Here is a 21760-nt window from a genome sequence, read left to right as displayed (position 1 = left end):
TAGTTGGCAGAACGACATTAAATGGAAAAAAAAAAAGGGGGGGGGGAAGCAATTGGAAAATTTAGAGCAAGCAATTTTAAGTGCCAAGTTTTGCATTTGTAATGGTCCAGTGGAGGTCACTGGGCTTCCTTTTTATTGAGGGAATAGTAAAGAAATAGATATCTACAAGTTCTGCTGTGAAAAACTATAGAAATCCCCTCTACTTAAAGGAAGCTCATAGTTTTACTGAAAAGTGACATGATCCAAACTTCTACAATACTACTGAAGTATAAAAATCAGTTTAGCATGGTATTTTCCCCCTCCAATAATTTAGGTTTTCACTTTCTACTTTAATGGAGCTTTTAAGCTTTGGTTTCAGTTTAGCAACAAAGGAAGCAAAACAATATGAATGAAATTGGAAATAATTGGAGCCAGTCTCAGAAATAACCTTGGGGTTTCTTGGGCTTCTGGTGCAACCCCCTTTAAGCAGTTTCCTTGGATATATTCTCCTCCTGATCCCCAAAGGCTTGCAGTATTGGCGTTCCATTTTTTTTTTTTTTTTTAACCTCAAATGCCCTGCTAAGGAGAGCTGCAGGTTAGGCCATGCAAGCACCAATTCTCCAGAGACTGAAGCCCAAGGTCCAGAAAAATGGTGCTCCCAATCAGAAGGGCCAGATTCCTCCTAGGAGTTCACACCAGCCTTCCTTCTTGAAAATTGCTAACCAACCATTTTTCTTTTCAAAATAAACACTATTTCTCTCAACTTCAGTTTGCAAAATATTACCCCAATTCCACTGGACTAAAAAACTGGAATTTTACTGACATAATTGGATTATGAGGTTTAAAGATTGATGGAACTTTTCTGTTCCAAATATAATTGTTCAAATACCAAACCTAAACGGGTATGTAGAAGTCCTTACATAGCTAGAGCCAGGGCAACATCACAGGCTCCACGGCAGGGCGGCCCAGCAGAGGGGGTCAAGAAGCCATCAAAACCATAGGAGCTGTGAGCCCTGTTACAGTAGATCTGGGAGGCTTAAGGGAACACCCTACCCTTTCTGCAGCCATAGCCTGCCACTAAACTGAAGACTACTTAGTCACTCTAGTTCTAGAAATGCCTGCTCATTTCTCAGATCTCAGCTCTAGCACCAATGACATTGGAAATTTGTTCATACGGATATTATAGGACTTGCCATTCTCTGCTATAGTTTATCTGAGTATAAATCTGCCTTACTGTGAACAGTAAAGTCATGAAGAACAAGGGCTGGGCCTTACTTGCCTTTGCATTTCCAGTGACTGATTTAGTATACTTGGTATATATTATATGTACATATATATTTTATATATTTGTATATATATATATAATATATATATTTAAAAAAAAATATATATATATGTAAACACAAGAGGCTTCCCTCATAGCTCAGTTGGTAAAGAGTGCGTGCAATGCAGGAGACCTGGGTTTGATTCCTGGGTCGGCAAGATCCCCTGGAGAAAGAAATGGCAAACCACTCCAGTACTCTTGCCTGGAGAATCCCATGGACAGAGGAGCCTGGTGGGCTACAGTCCATGGAGTTGCAAGAGTTAGACACAATTTAGCGACTAAACCACCATAGAGAGAAGAAGAGAGGAAAGGAAAAAAAGTTTGATTTAGGAGTTTACAGAATATGTATTATTTATTCATAGCATGTTTCTTAGGGTATATTAGGATTCAGTTCTTTTGACTTTCCTAGAAAAATATTGGCAAAACCTCTTTGAGGGCACTGAACCTCTGAGCAGAATAAATAAGAGTATTATAAATTCTTGTACCAAGTATCTCTCGTCCATTATAATTCCATATTTGACTATTGCTCCAAGACAGAGTTCCACAAGAACAGAAACCATCATCTACTTTTACTTATGCTGAATTTCTACTGCCTGTGGATGGTGTTCGATAAATATTTGTTGATAGAAAAATGAAATAAATTTATTACAAGACCAAAGAGAGGAAAAGGTAATCAGATCCAAACGCTTCAGCATACTAAGTACTTCTCTATTTTTTATTGTAAAAAAATAAGAAATTATTTACTGTGGCTACATACACACATGAATTAACCCTGGCATACTCACAAGATGTGTGGATCAGGTGGTAAATGAGGTGAACCTCAGGTGTTCCAGAACACAAAAGGCAATGATACTGGCATGTTTGTTGGTTCTTTTATTTTCAGCCAACTATGAACAGTGGGTAATTATACATGCCCAGTACCATGGATTTATGGTTTTAGCGAAGTTAATCCTTACAAAATAGGTACGTGGCTAAAAAAAGACTATTGCAAAGATCCAGATTGAAGATAATATTAAACTAATAATAGTAATACCATGAAAATAGCAAAGTTGACATTTTCTTCTGCTCGTAACATGAATTCATCATCAGCCACATTATGATTCCAAAACAATGACTGTCAATCATATGTTCCCTAGCAGATACTTAGAAAAAAAAAATATACTTAATCTGTCCCTTCAAGTAAATGTGATCTTTTAACAACGATTTTTAAAAGTTATTGCTTTTTGAAAGCAAAATAAAACAAGAAACTCAAGTTTTTAATATAAAATTCTAAAATTGGATGTTTTGAAATGTTTCATTATTATACAATTTGGGGACCTAAAATGACCTAATCTTATAAGCTACCAAACTGCTCATATCCGTACACTTAAATTTTCTCACGTAATTTTATAACTAGTTTTTAAAGATGCCAACTGAAAAATAATTGAAGATAATGAAACCATTTTTAAAAACTCTAAAAATGTAGCACCTTTCAATTTGTTCAAAAGAAAGGACTGACATCATGAAAGGTGGAAGTCTATTAGATGGATTTCAAAATGAATCTGAATATGATCAGTGAATAGGATTGAAAAATGATTTAGTGAGTTCAACTCATTTCTTCCTAAGATATGAGGCATCTTTTTCAGTTATGATAACCATTAAAACCAAAACTAAGTGTCAAAATATAAAATACACTCAGACCTTTGTTGGAGAAGGCAATGGCACCCCACTCCAGTACTCTTGCCTGGAAAATCCCATGGACGGAGGAGCCTGGTAGGCTGCAGTCCATGGGGTCGCGAAGAGTCGGACACGACTGAGCAACTTGACTTTTATTTTTCACTTTCATGCATTGGAGAAGGAAATGGCAACCCACTCCAGTGTTCTTGCCTGGAGAATCCCAGGGACAGTGGAGCCTGGTGGGCTGCCGTCTATGGGGTCACACAGAGTCGGACACGACTGAAGCGATTTAGCAGCAGACCTTTGTATTTCCATATTGCAAGTTGCTCAAGCAAAATAAAAAATTAAAATATTCAATCACATTGCTTTCACCAAAAGATTAATGATAATATGAACATCTTTCTCTACCATTTTAAAGTAAAATAAAATACATTAAAATTTGTTTCATTCTTATTTTTCCACTTTTATGTATGTTAATAACACACATAATAAATTAGTGAAGTAGTATGTACACTTGTAATTTTAGAATAAAGGCACAGAAGTTACAGGAAATGCATGTCCAACAAAGTTTAGAGGTTACCACTTTAGGCATCAGGAAGCAGGTGAAAGATTTTAAGCCAAAGGAGTAGAAACAAAAGAATAAGATTTGAATTTTAGAAAAATAATTCTAGAGGATAATGGACAGGAAAAAAGCTCCTAGAAATTAAAGTTTTTTTTTTTTTTTTAAAAAAAAAACAACCCTGTTACTGACATAAAGAACAAACTTTTGGACTCAGTGGGAGAAGGCAAGGGTGGGATGATTTCAGAGAATAGCACTGAAACATGGATATTACCATATGTAAAACAGATGACCATTGCAAGTTCGATGCATGAAGCGGGGCACCCAAAGCTGGTGCTCTGGGACAATCCAGAGGGATAGGGTGGGAAGGGAGGTGGGAGGGGGGTTCGGATGGGGGGGACACATGTATACCTGTAACAATTCATGTTGATGTATGGCAAAAACCATCACAATACTGTAAAGTAATTATCCTCCAAATTAAAATAAATAAATAAAAAATTTAAAAAAGATAGTGATATTTGGCAAAACTAATACAATTATGTAAAGTTTAAAAATAAAATTAAAAAAAAAATAAAATAGATAGTGATAGGCAAAAATTATATTTACAAAAGTGAAAAAAAAAAAATCCCTGTTACTATGCTAACAGCAGAGAGCATCCCACAGGCTCCCTGAATCTTTGGATCCTTTTGCAGGACACATAGGTATATTTTAACAGAAGCCTTGTGCAGAGCAAGACCTCCCAGTCTGTGGTCTAACTCAGAAGGTAACAGGGGCCGAAGAAAAAGGTAATGTGGGGCCATGAGAGGGGAATTGAGCAATACTGGCTGCAGGGACTATTGGCATGACTTATTATTTACCTGCACACTAGGAGTCAGGCTTGGAAAGATTGAGCACCTCTCTCTTCTGATATTTCCATTCATAATTTTAAAAAGTTATAAAGGTTATTTGTTTAAATAACTTGAATAATAGAGCAATTTATAAAATGAAAAGTAAAATACTGCCTCCATGCCTCCTACCACTTCACTGAGTCCATGCACAATAATCACTGTCAGCAGTTTGCTGTGTCTCCTTCCGGGACTTTTTAAAATATATATATATACTTTCATGTATACATGTATATTATACATATACCTTTACATACTTTTAAAAACTAGGCTCATATTCTTACTGTTCTGAAACTTGCTTCTTTCACTTTGCAATAAGCCATTCTTTTAGGAAAGTCCACATGGGTCTAGCTTCTTTTTCACAGTGACAGAGAATGCTAGCTTACTGATATGACATAGGTTATGTAACCATTCCTTTACTAGCGGACATCAGCAGTGTCACTTTTATAATAAGGTAGCAACAAACATTCAAGTACATGTGCCCTAATATACTTCCTTGAATAGCATGAATTGAAAGGGTAGGTACATTTAAAATGTCGATAGCTACGGAGGAATAGCTCTATTAACTTACACTTCAAACAACAAAATTCAGTCATCCATTCTATCTTTTTCTTATTAATTTTTAAATAGATTCCTAGATTTAGGAAAAGATCTCAGAAAACAAGTCCCTCCATTTATATATGAGAATATGAAGATTCAGAGAGAATAATAAGATTATGGCCTCAGGATCCCAAAACCCTTGACAAGATAACTGACCAGAAGCAGTTCTATGAACAATGGTTACTGCTGAAAGCCAAGAAAGCAACTTGAGTTAACTGACTTCAAATATAATGTGTGTTCCATCTGAGTCACTAACAAGTAGGAAAGGGAACCATCAACTCCTTTTCCTTGCCTACCCTTGGCAAGAAAAGGAAAAAAAAAAAAAAAAGTAAATTCCTAAAAGATACAAAAGCGAGAGGGAGCCAGAAAGGAGGATTCTCAAACTAGGTGGAGTAATGGGCACCACAAGCTTAAGGTACCATAAGTTCAGCTGCATGAAGCGAGCAAGTGTGGTGGTGGAAAAGACTCTGACACGGGATGACCTTAGCAAAAAACCTTCCACGGCCTCAGTGGGTTGTATGAAAAGTTTCTTGGTTCTGAATATCTCCATGTGGCATCCAAAATGAATGCCAGCACTGAAACCAAATTCTGAAGAGAAATATCAGAAAAGAACTAACATCCCACAATGAAGAAACATCTTCAAAGAAGATGTTGTTAAAAAAAATACCACAAAAGTACTTTCCAACAAATTCCAGACCTAAAAGTAAAGCTTTAAAATGAAGCTCCAAGCACAGAAGTCTTGAATCCTTTGCTCTGTGTCTGAAGAGGCCCATTTAAAGGAGGGCACTTCTAACAAGATAACACTGTCTTTATTGGACCAGACCTATGGGGCTTAGCAATGAGAAAAGAAGGTGGCAACTGTACCTGTTGAAATTAGAATGGTCTAGAAGAGTCAGCACACATTTTCAATAAAGGGCTAGACAGCAAATATCTTAGGCTTTGCAGGCCATATGGCCTCTGTTGCAACTATTCAACCCTGCTATTGTATTGCAAAAAAACAGCCAAAGACAATATATAATCAAATAAGCATGGCTAAGTTTCAGCACAACTTTATGAATGCTGAAATTTGAATTTTATATAATTTTCATAAAAAATTATTGTTTTAATTTTTTGCAACCATGAAAAAATATAAAAACCATTCTTAGCTCACAAGTGCATGCAAGTGTGCTCAGTCACGTCTGACTCTTTGCAACTCCATGGGCTGTAGCTTAACAAGATCCTCTGTCCATGGGATTTTCCAGGCAAGAATACTGGAGTGGGTTGCCATTTCCTTCTCTAGGGGATCTTCCCGACCCAGGGATGGAACCCACGTCTCTGGTGTCTCCTGCATTGGCAGATGGATTGTTTACCATTGAGCCACCTAGGAAGCCTTCTTAGCTCACAGGCTGTAAGTAAACAGGCAATAGGCTAGGTTTAGCTCATAAGGCATGACTGGTCAACCTCTGATACAGAGCACTTGAGTTTCAGTTGTACGGAACTTGAGCGTTGGTGGAAAGATGGCAACATCTGAGGCCAGCTCCTCAGAAAGTTAAGTCAGAAGACAGAAAGGTAGAAAACATGTCATTTTTTAAAGGGTTTCAGATATTTACCTTAAATCTCTTCTCCTGCTGAATTCCTCTGGTGGTATTGTCCAAGGCAGGCCCTGAGGGAGGCATTCTAAAACTTCTGAAGAGAAATCAGAGAAATCCACACCATATTCTGTAAGTATCCCTTCTGTTTCAGGCTCAATTTCACCAGCCTGTCCAAGACTCTTTGCCAGCTGCCTGTGTACGGGATGGACAGGAAAGACTGTGTTAGTAATGGAACGTGGGCAACCTGTCTCCTCTCTCAAGTTAAGGTTGTCTTTCGAACTCTCCTGCCCCTCCCCCGGCAGGAACACCATCACCAGTGAATGAACGGGGGCCAAGCCGAAGAGCTTAGGATACTCTTGTCTTGTTAATGCCATGATTACAGTGTACTGTTACCTTTCCTCAGGAATGCTGACCCACGGAGAAGGGCCAGACAACCCTCTGTGGGACTCCTGCAGTTGTTCTTCGTGGAGAAGTGAAAGCTTTTGTCAATTACTTCTCTTGTAAACACCTTTAGAGACAATTCTGATCAACCCAGTTTGCTGTTAAATCACTAGTTTCACACTGATTATACCTTACGTCATGCTCACTAAATCAGATCTGATGTTTTCATTTATTTCACAACTACTAATTTTTGCCTTAATGGTTTAAGACGTTTTGTCTGAACACAAAAGCTATATATATTCACTTTAGAGAAGTTATTAATAGAAAAGATAGAAATATACCAAGAAGAAAACTGAAGTTATCTTTAATCCAGTCACCCAGCAAATGATCATTCACATTTTAGGGTCCTGGACCATTAAAAATAAGACTGTATTGAACAGGACAGTCCTGTCACTATGAGTAGGGTTCCATCTTTTAGAAGGCTGATCTTACTCTTTATCTGTGAGTCATCTACACAAACATCAAAACTGATAACCCTCCATTCTTGTAAGTACTGGCATGCCACATACAGCCAAGTCTAAAGTTAAGTGGTGAATGCTGATAGTCAATAGGAAATACGAAATGAGTCTTAAATCAGCTGCCTTTGTTGAGAGTGTTGAGGAGACCAGAGTTGGCTACCTCCTCCACTGCATAGGTCTATTCATCCACCAGGGTGACCCAGGAATCTACCTTCAGTAATTCCTGCAAGGAGTTTAGCTCTGGTGATAGGGCCTTCTCTGGGGCCACGTGATTTCTTTGAAGAAGATTCTGTTTCCTTATATGAGGGTAGATGCCTGGGTACTAGAGTTCATAGGTACACAGTGGTATAGGAGGACTGGGGACGTGGTTGCCTTATATGCAGACTTTTAACAAATTTTCGGCCTCAATCCTGGAACATGGCAGTGGTGGTAGAACGGTTGGCCCCACTTCTCATATGCCAGCCAAGAGAGAGCAGCCCACTGCTGATACATACACCTGCCCACCAGCACAGGCTTGAGGCAGCCTGTGGGCATTTCACATACAATGGTGGCTCAGACCAGTGCCTCTTCTCAAAGTTAGGTGGTGATTTCCCACAAATCATATCAAAAAGACAGCAAAAATACATGGGAAAAAAAATGAAAGAAAGCTATCTGGTAGATCCATGAATATATGAAAATTAAATAACCCATGGGTTAATGAAGAAATAAAAAGAGAATTAGAAAATATTTTGAACTGAATGAAATACAATATATCAATATTTGTGAGATGCAGCTAAAGCAGTGCTTTGAGGAAAACTTACAGCATTAAATGCTCATATTAGAAAAGAAGAAATGAGTCAGTGAACTAAACTTCTATCTTAAAAAACTGAAAAAAGAAAAGCAAACTAGATCCCAGGTAAGCAGAAGGAAGGACATAATAAAGAAATAAAAATCAATGACTAGAAAACTAATAAATAATAAAGAAAACCAATAAAATCAAAAGCTGATTCTTTGAAAAGAAAATAAAATAGGTAAGTTTCTGGTGAGGCTGATCAAGAAAAATAAGGAATAAGTTTTCATTATTATAGATCTTTTGAGCATTAAAATAATAATAAGGGAATTATAAATGACTTTAGGCCAATAAATCCAATAACTTGGATGAAATGGATAAATTCCATGAAAGACACACACTGCCTAAGACTAGTCAAGGAGATACCAACACTATATATCCCTTCATCTACTAAAGAAACCAAATTCATAGTTTAAAATATTTCCACAAAGACAAAATGCAGGCCCAAATGGTTTCACTGGAGAATGCTACCAAGTCTTTATGAAAGAATTCATACTAATTTCACACAAACTCTTTCAGAATATAGAATAGGACGGAACACTTCCTAACTAGTTTTATGAAGCCAGCATTACTCTGATACCAAAATGAGACAAAAGATTCATGAGATCAATATCCCTCATGAAAAACAGACTTAAAATTCTTATGAAATATTAGCAAACAGAGTTCAGCAATATATAAAAGGGCCAAATAATTCAAGATCTGTCCGACATTCAAAAATTTACTCTATTTAATTACTCAGCTAGCAAACAATGAAAAAATACATACAATCATCTCAACAGAATAAAAAAAAATTTGACAAAATTCAACATCTATTTATGACCAAAACACTCAGCAAATGAGTAATGAACAGGAACATCTTCAATTTAACAGAGAAAGTCTAAATGCTTTCCTCAAGATCAGGAAGAAAACAAGTTCACTCCCTTTGGTTCGGTTGGTACTGTTCACCAATAGTACCAAACATGGTATCAGATGTCCCAGTGAGAACCATAAGGCAAGAAAATGAAGAAAAGGAATGCAAATGAGAAAGACTTCCACATTGCATGTGAGTGGGCCAAAGGAGTATAATTCCCATTACAGAAATGAGCAGCTTCCTACTTAGACTCTGCTTCAGCTCAAGGCTTTGAATGTGAAGAGAGTGACACAAAGACAAAGGGGTGCTTAGGACCCATTCGTGGTGGCTACAGGGCTGCCAGTGAAAGCAGTGGTGGCAGCAGTGCCCAGTGGCAATGCTGTCTTGCAAGTGGTAAGAACCACTGCCATCGTGACCAAACTAATCCTGATAAAAGACAATGGCTAGACCTTGCTCTTGGCTTTCCAGGTTGGCCTTTCTTCCTTCCCATAACTTTCTCAGGACATTCAAGACTCTCACTGTTACTATGAACCCTTCAGTATCCCTCTAATAAATTCCTTTTTCAACCACAGTTGTTTTCTCTTATTTTGCAACCAAGGATCCAGATAGTTAAAAACTCAGGTCTCACTAATTTTCAAAATGACAACATTATTATCTGTGTATTATCCTCATTCTCTAGAATGAAGTTCCTGTTGAGGATCTGGGAAATCTGTTGTCAACGCCTTTTAAGTTTAAAGGACATTTTGGAGACTGATTCGTATTTTGAAAATCAAGTGGGACATGAGTTACGTCCAACCCACTTAAAGAATTAATTATTCTCACAGGTTCCTAAGGTTCTGTTCTCTACACCCATTTCCTAATACAAACATGTTTGTCTGGTTCTTGGTATAAGCATGAGAAACTAACTCTGGTTTGAAAAGAAAGTTTTTGGAAAGATACCAAAAGCTCACAGAAACAGTGAGAGATGTGGAAAACCTGAAAAGAGGATAGAAACAAAAGAACTATGTGCTCAACCTCTAAAGTCTTAATTTCAGGCTAAGATGGAAACTCAGTGACTTCCTATGTATATCAAAAAAGTTTTCTGAGTCTATTGCAGCTTCCAGGCTAAGACAGCAAATAAACAAAAATCAAAGGGTGATAAATCACTACCATCATTAAATTCAGAGTCTCACCAAGTCTCTTACATGAAAAGTAGGAATACTTATCAGAAAGAGTAAGCCTCAAGAGAACCAAACCATATATATTTATCTATATATGTATATATAGATATATATTATATGATATATATTTCATATATATATATATATATACATGAAATACAAGATTAAGAAATACAAGATACAGGAAGATGCAGAAAGGTCTGAGTACCTTGGATGCCTAGTTCCAACTGACCTTTCATTGTCACGAATCATAAGTGGACTCTGGTAGTATATCCATTCTAAGGGATGGTCTCTGAAAAGACAGTGGAGCAGAAACTTCCTCCCTGCAGGTAGAACTTGAAGCAATACATCCATGGGCTACTTTGGCTGAAGAAAGATGGCCTGATGGGCAGTGGCTACAAGTTTAGCCAGATGGATAGGGACCTGAAAGAAGAAAGATTGGAGGACTGGTGACAAAGACATCTGAGGGACAGACATGGAGAAATGGGCCTAGAGTATAGCTATTTGTGTTCCATGAGAATGCTCAGCATAAGACTCTCACTGTGGGGGCAAGATGATCTACCTTGAAAATGTCAACCAACCCCCTTCCCCAGGCACTGCAGTGTTTGCTCAACTGGCATCAGAACAAAGTACCTGGTAGCAGGAAATGAGCTCCACACATGAGCTTCCTCTCACCAACGACAACCAGGCTACCACACTTAGAGGATGCCAGTTTTCCAGCAGCAGCAACCAACTCTGAGCCTCCAATACAGAACCATGGCAGGAGGACCCACCAACCTGCTGAAGGCAGATGAAGTTTGCTGAGCTCTTCTCTGATGGAGAGGGCAGTAATCTTTCTCCATTAAAAGAAACACTAAATCTGGGTTTGGCTTGACTGTCTTCATTTGTTCTACCCACCCTGCTTATATAAGCATCATAATCCATAGATTTATCAAATACTGTTCAAGCTTATTATGTTATCTCATTCAATATTTTGTAGTCAACAATTTCTGCCTCAACTAAGACCAGACACAGCGAAAAAATATTTTCTAAAAAAACTATTTGCAATTCAAGTCAGCTGAGAGATGATTCAGAAATAAGGATTCAAAGGTAGCAAGTAATGATGTAAAGAAGATAATCATATATTGAGACACATGAAATTACCAATATATTTGACCATGTTTTACCTAGAAAACACAATTTCACATGATTCTCCCCATAGTATTAAATACCATGTAAAATAATTAACCATACATATAATCCAACAGCATACACAGTTTCTGGGAGAAGCATAAACAACAAAGCAGATCATAAAGCATTTATTAGAGAATATGAAAAGAAACACATTCTGACACGTGGTAAGAGTCTCAGTTTTTGTGAGGCTGCCTTTAAATACAGTGGCCATCCTATTCCTACTTGGTGAGGTTGCAGTGGTCAAAACTAATTATCTTATGCTTGTAATGGAGGGCTTAAATGCCTGAGCAGAAGGCATTTTGTAATATCCAACTTTAAAAATATAACACTAAAATCTAAGAACTCATTAAAGATGCGGTGGGAGGCAGGAAGAAGAGCCATTCCAGGTGTTCTATTAAAAAAATACTTCATGTAAACAGGAAGAAAGAGGCACGAGAAATGGGAGAAGAATAAAACATAGTTTACATGCATGCAGACACATAAATTACTAACAACCAGAGATGCTAGCAAGAACTCAAAAATTTTATGAAAATATCACCACTGAAGAACAGCTCAAAGTAAAGATCCAAGTGCATAAGAAATAAATTTCACAAAAGGAAATAAAAACTAGTGTGATTTCTAGTTTTCTAACTATGTCTAGGAAATAGGAAATAAGTAGAAAGGAAAAATAAAATTAATGAAGAACTGACACTATTTGAAAAAATAAGACTCATAGAGAAAAGTCTGAAAGAAGTGGGGGAAAAATGAAATTAGAAAGTATTATGCAAAGAGTGTGAAAAGATTACAGGGAAAACAGATATGAAAGGCAAATGAAGGAGAACAAACTTTGGCATGACTTATACTCCTAAAGGAAGGAACTACATATATGAAACAGAAAGCATTTTCAAAAATATCATAAGACCATTTCCCTGAAATCAAAGAAATTTTACAGACATGGTATGCCATGTCTCAGGAAAAACTAATACAGAAAATTATCACTGAAGTTTGTGGACTTAAAGATGAAGTTTTTGGGGGTTTTTTAACACGCAAGAACTCAGGGAATATAATTCTCACAAACCCTTTCTGAAAGACTACTAAGTGAAAACAAGTCTACCAAGAGAGGGAGAAATTTTCCAAAAGAAGACTAGTGCTAACATTTTTGCATTGTGCCTTATGTTTGGATGAAAACAAATGTTTTGTAAATGTTTGCCAAGTCATCTGCACTGACTTTTCCATCTGTATCATGCACACTTATGTTATTTCTATGTATTTCAACATAGTTTCTTGTTTTGTACTTATTCTGCTCTCAGAGTATTTTCCTATGCTCTATCTTTATAGATACGTATATAAGCATAATTATGACTGTGGCCACGAATTGGGTGAAAATCTGCTAAAGAAACCATTGCAAAAACAAAGCAAAGTTGCATAAAAAATACTAGAAAGTATTATACGTTGTGCCATTCTGGGTAAGAAGCTGTTTAATACAAAATCATTAGACTCCTGGTTGTCAAATTAAGTTTTAAAAAATAACAATATATAATGTTACTGTATCATATTAATAAATGTAACATTAATAAAATAAAAAAAGACTAGTGCTGAGTGCTGTATCCACTTCCACTGGGGTGAGAAGGTGAAAGGAAAGGACAAAAGTAAGCAGGTGATGATGGACCTAGTATTTGTCAGAACAAGTCACTGCAATCATCAGCCCTTTGCTGACATTTAAAGAAAAAAACACTTTATCTTTCATCTCATTTAATTTTATTCTTGCTTTGTGTTCTGGCAATATTTTTTTCACCAGGCTCTATTCTAAGTCCAAAGAATCTTGAATTGTTCATTGAAATTGGAACATGGCTCATAAAGATGAAATTATATTTTGATTAGGGCCTCCAACTGTGATCAATGACTCCAAGTTTCTTTTTCTGTTTTTTAATTTTATTTTATTTTTAAACTTTATAATATTGTATTGGTTTTGCCAAATATCGAAATGAATCCGCCACAGGTTTACATGTGTTCCCCATCCTGAACCCTCCTCCCTCCTCCCTCCCCATACCATCCCTCTGGGTCGTCCCAGTGCACCAGCCCCAAGCATCCAGTATCGTGCATCCAAGTTTCTATTAGTAGTAATTAATATTTATTTTTATTAAGTTCCAGAAAACGTTTCTCAAGTGCCATATTTAAATAATTTATTATGGATATTCACTTGAGATATATGTGATAGCAGCATAGACTAAACAGCTTGCAGGAGATAAAAATCTAACAGGTCAGCATTAAACTTAGATGCATTCAGAACTTAGATGCCCCAGAAAGAATCATATGCTGCCTACTTATGAATTCTGCTGTCACTCTAAAATCCATAATGTCTTAGGATCTAAACAAAAGCAGAATCTAGTAGAGAATCGATTTGTACACTGTATATTTTCCTCTTACAGAAGGATCTGTTTTATATTTTTATTTCAGTTGTAAATTTTATTTTATATGAATACTGAAAGTAACTTTCATCTGTTAGAGCTCAAATATTACAGCTTTCTAAGTAATTTCTGTCTTTCATTCACTGTCTGCAAAAATAGAAACAGTTGCTTTAGGACAATATGACTCAATGTTGCATCAAAATGTCTGGCCCATTCTCTTAAAAACCAACTTTATTGTTGTTGTTCAAGTAAAGAGATACCTGGCTGTTGCTGCTACTGCTAAGTCACTTCAGTCGTGTCTGACTCTGTGTGACCCCATAGGCGGCAGCCCACCAGGCTCCCCCGTCCCTGGACGGGGACACTGGAGTGGGTTGCCATTTCCTAGATACCTGGAGTAACAGGCAAATTTGGCCTTGGTGTACCAAATGAAGCAGGGCAAAGGGTAACAGAGTTCTGCCAAGAGAACTCGTTGGTCATAGCAAACACCGTCTTCCAACAACACAGAGAGATGACTCTACAAATGGATATCACCAGATGGTCAATACCGAAATCAGACTGATTATATTCTTTGCAGCCGAAGAGGGAGAAGCTCTATACAGTCAGCAGAAACAAGATCAGGTGCTGACTGTGGCTCAGATCATGAATGCCTTAGTGCAAAATACAGATTTAGATTGGAGAAAGTAGAGAAAACCACCAGGAAACTCAAGTATGACCTAAATCAAACCCCTTACAATTATACAGTGCAAGTGACAAATAGAGACAAGGGATTAGATCTGATAGAGTGTCTGAAGAACTATGGATGGAGGTTCGTGACACTGTACAGGAGGGGGTGATCAAACCATTCCCAAGAAAAAGAAATGCAAAAAGGCAAAATGGTTGCCTGAGGAGGTCTTATAAAGGGCTAAGAAAAGAAGAGAAGTAAAAGGCAAGGAAGAAAAGGAAAGATATACCCATATGAATGCAGAGTTCCAAAGAATAGTATGGAGAAATAAAGTCTTCCAAAGCGAACATGGAAAGAAATAGAGGAAAATAATAGAATGGGAAAGACTAGAGATATCTTCAAGAAAATTGGAGACACCAAGGGAATATTTCATACATACACAGATAGGCACAATAAAGGACAGAAACAGTATGGACCTAACAGAAGCAGAAGATATTAAGAAGAGGTGGCAAGAATACACAGAAGAACTGTACAGAAAAGATCTTAATGACCCAAATAACCACAATGGTGTGATCATGCACCTAGAACCAGACATCCTGGAATGCGAAGTCAAGTGGGCCTTAGGAAGCATCACTATGAACAAAGCTAGCGGAGGTAATGGAATTCCAACTAAGCTATTTCTAATCCTAACAGATGATGCTGTTAAAGTGCTACACTTAATATGCCAGCAAATTTGGAAAACTCAGCAGTGACCACAGGACTGGAAAAGGTCAGTTTTCATTCCAATCCCAGAAAAGGGCAATGCCAAAGAATGTTCAAACTAATGCACAATTGTACTCATTTCACATGCTAGCAAAGTAATGCTCAAAATTCTCTATGCTGGGCTTCAACAGTACATGAACCGAGAACTTCCAGATGTTCAAGCTGTATTTAGAAAAGGAGAGATCAAATTGCCAACATCTGTTGGATCATCGAAAATTGCTAGCAAGAGAATTCCAGAAAAACATCTGCTTCATTGACTATGCTAAAGCCTTTGACTATGTGGATCACAACAAACTGTGGAAAATTCTGAAAGAGATGGGAATACCAGACTACCTTACCCCCTCCTGAGAAACCTGTATGCAGGTCAAGAAGCAACAGTTAATACCAGACATGGAACAACTGACTGATTCCAAATTGGGAAAGGAGCACATCAAGGCTGTATATTGTTACCCTGCTTAACTTCTATGCAGAGTACATCATGTGAAATGCCGGTCTGGAGGAGCCACAAGCTGGAATCAAGATTGCCAGGAGAAGTATCAATAACCTCAGATATGCAGATGAGACCACCCTTATGGCACAAAGTGAAGAGGAGCTAAAGAGCCTCTTGATGGAAGTGAAAGAGGAGAGTGAAAAAGTTGATTTAAAACTCAACATTCAAAAAACAAAGATTATGGCATCCGGTTCCATCACTTCATGGCAAATAGATGCGGAAACAATGGAAACAGTGAGAGACCTTTATTTTCTTTGGCTCCAAAATCACTGCAGATGGTGATTGCAGCCATGAAATTAAAAGACGCTTGCTCCTTAGAAGTAAAGCTATGACCAACCTAAACAGCATATTAAAAAGCAGAGACATTACTTTGCCAATAAAGGTTCATATACCCAAAGCTATGATTTTTTCCAGTAGTCATGTATGGATGTGAGAGCTGGACTATAAAGAAGGTTGAGCGCTGCTTTTGAACTGTGGTGCTGGAGAAGATTCTTGCGAGTCCCTTGGACTACAAAGAGATCAAACCCATCAATCCTAAAGGAAATCAGTTCTGAATATTCATTGGAAGGACTGATGCTGAACCTGAACCTAGAATACTTTGGCCACCTGATGCAAAGAACTGACACCTTAGAAAAGACCCTGATGCTGGGAAAGATTGAAGGCAGGAGGAAAAGGGGACGACAGAGGATGAGATGGTTGGATGGCACCCCCAACTCAATGGACATGAGTTTGAGTAAACTCCAGGAGTTGGTGATGGACAGGGAGGCCTGGTGTGCTGCAGTCCATGGGGTCACAAAGAGTTGGACACAACTGAGCAACTGAACAACAAATCCATGACATACTGACATGGTACTGCTGGTTCTAGAGCATAAAAGGGCTATACAGCTCCTTCCTTAAGCAATGTATCTCTATCTTAAAGGCACTTCCTTTATGACTTCCATGTTGAACTAGGCCCACAAAACAAAACAAGCTCATTCACCTTCACAGAATATAGCAGCAAGGCTATGGAGTCATTCCTCCCCCAGAGCAGATCTCTCTCCTCAGAACTATTACTCTCCTTTGGTTCTATTTCCTTTCTGGAACATGCCTCTTTCCAGCTGCCTAACAATGCTTTAGGTACATCTCTTATTTATTAATAGATGAGGAGAATCATCCTAGAGGGAATACACATTTCTTTGTTTCTGTATCTTACACTGAGACTCTGTTCATCTTAAGAGCCCAGTAAAAGATGGTTGAATGAATAAATAAACAAATGAATGCTCTTGAGCCTGGAAAAAATGTATTCTATTCCTTACTTGAAACTCCAAAGGAAAAGAAGAAAACTGAAGATGGTAAAATACAACCAAATAAAACCCAAAGTCGTGGACCTAAGTAAACACCTGAGTCCTTTGATAACCAGCTGCCACATTAGCAAAGTTATTAATATTAACATATCAAAGAACCAAGAACAAGAAAAAAAATGCCTGCTACTATTTCTTTCACTCAAAATTGACCTGACATTACTTACTGATGTGGAAAATATCACTTCTTTAATTATGAGTTGCCAGTTCAAGAAGACTTGAAAAAGAAATATTTTAGGGATTTGAATGAAAGAAACAAATCTGTTTACCAATGATATGATTACCTACAGAAAAAATCCAAAGGAAATTATATCCAAAGTATTAAAATTAATAAGGGGATTTAGCAATGAGGCTGGATAAAGGATTAATAAACAAAAATTAATTATAACTTTAAAAATTAATTATAACTTTATACACAAGCACCAAAAAGCTAAAAAATGCAATTTAAGTGCCTGCTTTTCAGAAGTCAACATTAACAACATGAACAGACAATTCACAAACCAAGGAAAAGGTGTTTTCCATATTATTAACTGCTAAAAGGCTACTTTCTAGGTTTTTTTTTTAACTCCAGAAAATCAAATGACAAAGAGGCCAATTTAAAAAGAATGCTAACATGAGTGGGTAAAATTTTAAGAAAAGAGAATTACAAAGTCTCAAAAATATCACCCCAAGTATATTAAATAGTATATTTATAAGGGAAAATAATAAAGTTAGGAATCCTGGCAGATAACTCCTTAGTCAAGTGATCAAGGTCAACATCACCAGTATACATACTGATATCATGTACCCACTGATATGCTGCACTTCATTTTGTGGTATCCTTCTCAATAATGCTTAAGCTGAATCCAGCCATGAGAAAACATTAGACAAACACAAACTGAGAAACATTCTACAAAACTGACCAGTACTCTTCAAAATCGTCAACGGAAGACAAGGCTGAGAAATGGTCACAAATTGGAAAAACTACAGTGACATGACAACTGCAAAGTAGAATCCTACCAGATTCTCGAACAGAAAAAGGGGGTTAGTAGAAAAACTGATAAGATCTGAATAAATTCTATACTTTATGTAATAGGATTGTACCAGGGTTAATTTCTTAGTTTTGACAAATATTCTATAATAAGATGTTCACATAAGGAAAAGCTAGGTAAAGAACATAGGAACTCTCTACCATTTTTGCAATTTCTGTAAATCTAAATTATCTAAACAAAAAATTAACTGTGGAAAAAATATGAGGAAAGACACAAAGATAGTCTCTAAGAGAGGAAACATAATGACTATAAATATATGAAAAGATGCTCAATCTCATTAGTAATTTGTTGTCATTTGTTCAGTTGCTGAGTCAAGTCCTACTCTTTACTGCTAGATAAATAAATTATATTTCTGCAAATAGAAATATTATGAATTAAAATGAATGAAATATATGAATGCATCTTGGAAACATAATGTTAAAAGAAAAAAAGGCAAGTCACAGAAGAATATGTGTAGCCTTGTATTTTTTATAAGGTTCAGAAACAAGCAAAACTAACACTTTTAGGGATATAAATATGAGCAAATTATAAGGAAAAGCATATGTCTGAGACAATGGTTACCTCTTGGGAAAACATTAAGGGTTAGGATAGAGAGGAATACACAAGGAGCTTCAACACTATTGTGACAGATTCCTTAATCTGGGTGGTGAGTTCAAGGGTTGGTTTAAATACCAGAACTCAAAAATCACATAAATGTTACATGTATTCTTTTAACTGTGAAACATATTTTGCAATTGATGTTAGTAAATATTTTAAAAATAATATTTTAGACAAATATATACCAAACCCTTAATAGTGATTATTTCAGGGGATGAAATTCTGGAAATTTTTCACTTTCTATAGTATATATTTTAAATAATATTAAGTATATAGCATATATGTCCTGGAAAAAATTAAAATTTTCTAAAATTTTTGCTACTGCAATAACAAATAGATGTGAGAAAGCTTTCCTAGTTAGAATAATTTAAATGATCACTACCTCAATTTTTCTCATTCACCAGAGTTCTTCCACACATACTGCTCCCATTCACAATCCATGATATGACAACTGGGTTCTACTATAAAATTAATCAGGACAGAGCTGAAACATTTCTAGCTCCTTACAGTTGGGAGCTATGTGTACATGTAAACATTCTATACACATCAGCATTTTTAGGGTTCACTGTTCTGGGTAATGTGCCATTAAAACCTTACTGAGGGAAAAGACCAGCTACAGGCAGGAGAAATTAAGATAAGAAAGTCCTACAAATTGGCCCCTGGGCCTTAAAGAAAATTGGGAAGGTAACAGTCAACACTGGTGTTGCAAGCCATTCATCCTCCTTTTCCATCACAACTTCTCATCAAGTTTTAGCCTTAAAACTCGGCTACACACAGCAAGGCAGCCCTGCCCTCTTGCAGTGATTGTCACTATCATTATCACCCTCACACGCCTTCACGCATACTGGCCCATGTTGGAAACCCCATGCAAACAGATACAATGGTATCCGATCCCTGAGAACCTGCAAGTGGAAAACAATAAACATGGCCTCATCTAGGGCTCAGAACTTCAGTAACAAGACACAGTGAAAACAGAGTGTGGCAAATACTTGGGCTGTATTATTTTAGGTATTATTTCCTAAAATCAAGAGAAAAGAACACATCATTTCCCCTTTTCTGGCTCAGTATTATGATGCCGCAAAAGTCAGTAAGTAAGGAATTGGGGATTTTAGAGAAAGCTCGGGCGGATCAGTGATGACAAAATGCGGAAGAGAAGTAAGGCTCAACAACGTTTGATTTTAGGGAAGGCCCAGAAGATTGACAGTAAAGAGTTTAACGTCAATGTGAAGGGAGCAAAGAGGAGGCTGAAAGCATTTAAGGGGTAAAGGAGAAGGCTGATGGTAGCTAAGCTTCTCTAGTACTTTAATATTTTCAAGAAGATTGTGGATGAAGCTGACAACCGTGGAAGAAGTGTTAATGACTGCACGTGGTGCAAGGAGGGAACAATTCGGAAGCAAAGCCTGCATCAGGACTACTCTCTTCCACTCCTTTTATTTTTGTTTGGTTTGGACCAAGATGCTCTCAGTGTTGCTTACATAGCTTTTTCCAAAGTGGGTCCTCAGAAGCCATGAGGTAGAGCCCAACAGTCACACAGAAAGAGCTCCCTCCTCAGCCTAATTTGCTTCATGTCCACCAGCCAAGACAGAGTCACTCCTCCTGAAAAGGTCTTACAAAGTCTGAGTTTGGTAATACAAGTTTTCAGAATTACATAACACAGCCTCTTCCTCAGGAGAGTCTTCAGACAACGAACATCCTCTTGAAAAGGTGAAATACTCTGCACAGGGGGAAGGACTGGATGGAGCTATTTTTTCAATTTACTAACCTTATAGGCTATGCTTCCATGAAACAAACCAATGTATCCTGTTTGTTTTTTTCTACCAACCTAGTTATTGTTTCATCTTCCTAAATACACGTTAATGTAATGTCTACCTCCTAAATTCGTATCTACCACATAAGAAATTTTGCATCTATCAAACCTGAATAGAAGAGTAAAAGTATTTGCTTCTGTCAGTCAACAAATGTATCTGATGGTCTGATTACTGAAATCTTAAGGGTACAAAGGCAAGAGCTGAAGAAGATACCAGAACAGACCCCCGTCCCCATCAACCACTTCCCTCCCCACCACACGCGTCGTCAATCAGAACTCCCCTTCTCCTTTCACCTCACCCAGTCCCTCTCTGCAGTGCAAGCTGCCGTCCATTCCCTCTTTAAATGTGTAGTACTACGACATTAAGCCTGGACAATCCCATGTTCAACACCAATTTTTTCAACCATGCGGCACATGCACTGACCTATTCATTTTCCTCTTTCTCAAGCCTCAAAGCTACCAAACTTTGCTAGTTTATAGTATTAATAAAATAAAATATGTCAGTTTGTTCTAGGTCAATTCATGCCATAGATCTTTAGTCAGTCTTCAGTGTTGCCAAGAGACACTGTTATGTTTTTCACAGTAGTTGCTGTAAAACTTTTCCATCTTCTTCAAGATTTATCTTTAAATATTCCAGAAGAAGAAACTATGACCAATCTAGGAGAAAGTGATCTTGGTACTTCCATGCTTATGACATCCTGGGAGGAAAGGCTTGGACTGTAAACTCTAGACTTTAGGAGAACAGATTTCACAAATAATACAGGCATGAATTTCACTGTAAGAGTTTCTAAAGGAAAAAATTATTTAAGAGAGTTGGGAAGCTCTTTTTTTTTAATTAAACTTTTTATTTTGTATTGGGGTGTAGCCAATTAACAAACAACGTTATGATAGTTTTGGGTGACAGTGAAAGGACTCGGCCATACACGCATATATACAAGTGTCCATCCTCCCCCAAACTCCCCTCTGACACATAACACTGAGCAGAATTCCACGTGCTATACAGTAGGTCCTCGTTGGTTATCCATTTTCAGTATACCAGTGTGTACATGTCCATCCCAAACTTTCTAGTTATCCCTTTATGAGAGTTGGGAAGCTCTTAAAACTGTAAGTCTGATTATATAGTTACAAATCATTCCAGCAAGGAAGCAAATGTGGCTTTTTAAGTATCTTGGACAAGAGTTCTAGTACTAAATAGAAAAAG

At 37.3% G+C, this 21760-nt stretch overlaps 1 protein-coding gene across 8 annotated transcripts in view; it reads right to left on the bottom strand.

The window, feature by feature from the left end:
* Nucleotides 1-21760, bottom strand: part of DIS3L2 (DIS3 like 3'-5' exoribonuclease 2) — a 361340-nt gene that overhangs the window by 188851 nt on the left and 150729 nt on the right. For 7 of the 8 annotated variants that reach the window (XM_070774057.1, XM_070774030.1, XM_070774044.1 and 4 more), the window contains one exon: nt 6592-6765. In XM_070774057.1, the coding sequence (XP_070630158.1) occupies nt 6592-6765 (174 nt within the window). Of the gene's footprint in view, nt 1-6591; nt 6766-10543; nt 10735-21760 lie in introns of those variants that run through there. The other variant, XR_011562175.1, reaches the window with a different exon arrangement.

This window comes from Bos indicus, chromosome 2 (genome assembly GCF_029378745.1).
Source record: "Bos indicus isolate NIAB-ARS_2022 breed Sahiwal x Tharparkar chromosome 2, NIAB-ARS_B.indTharparkar_mat_pri_1.0, whole genome shotgun sequence".
NCBI lineage: Eukaryota > Metazoa > Chordata > Mammalia > Artiodactyla > Bovidae > Bos > Bos indicus.
The sequence above is the reverse complement of the archived record's forward strand: the minus strand, read 5'-3'. Positions and strand labels throughout refer to the sequence as shown.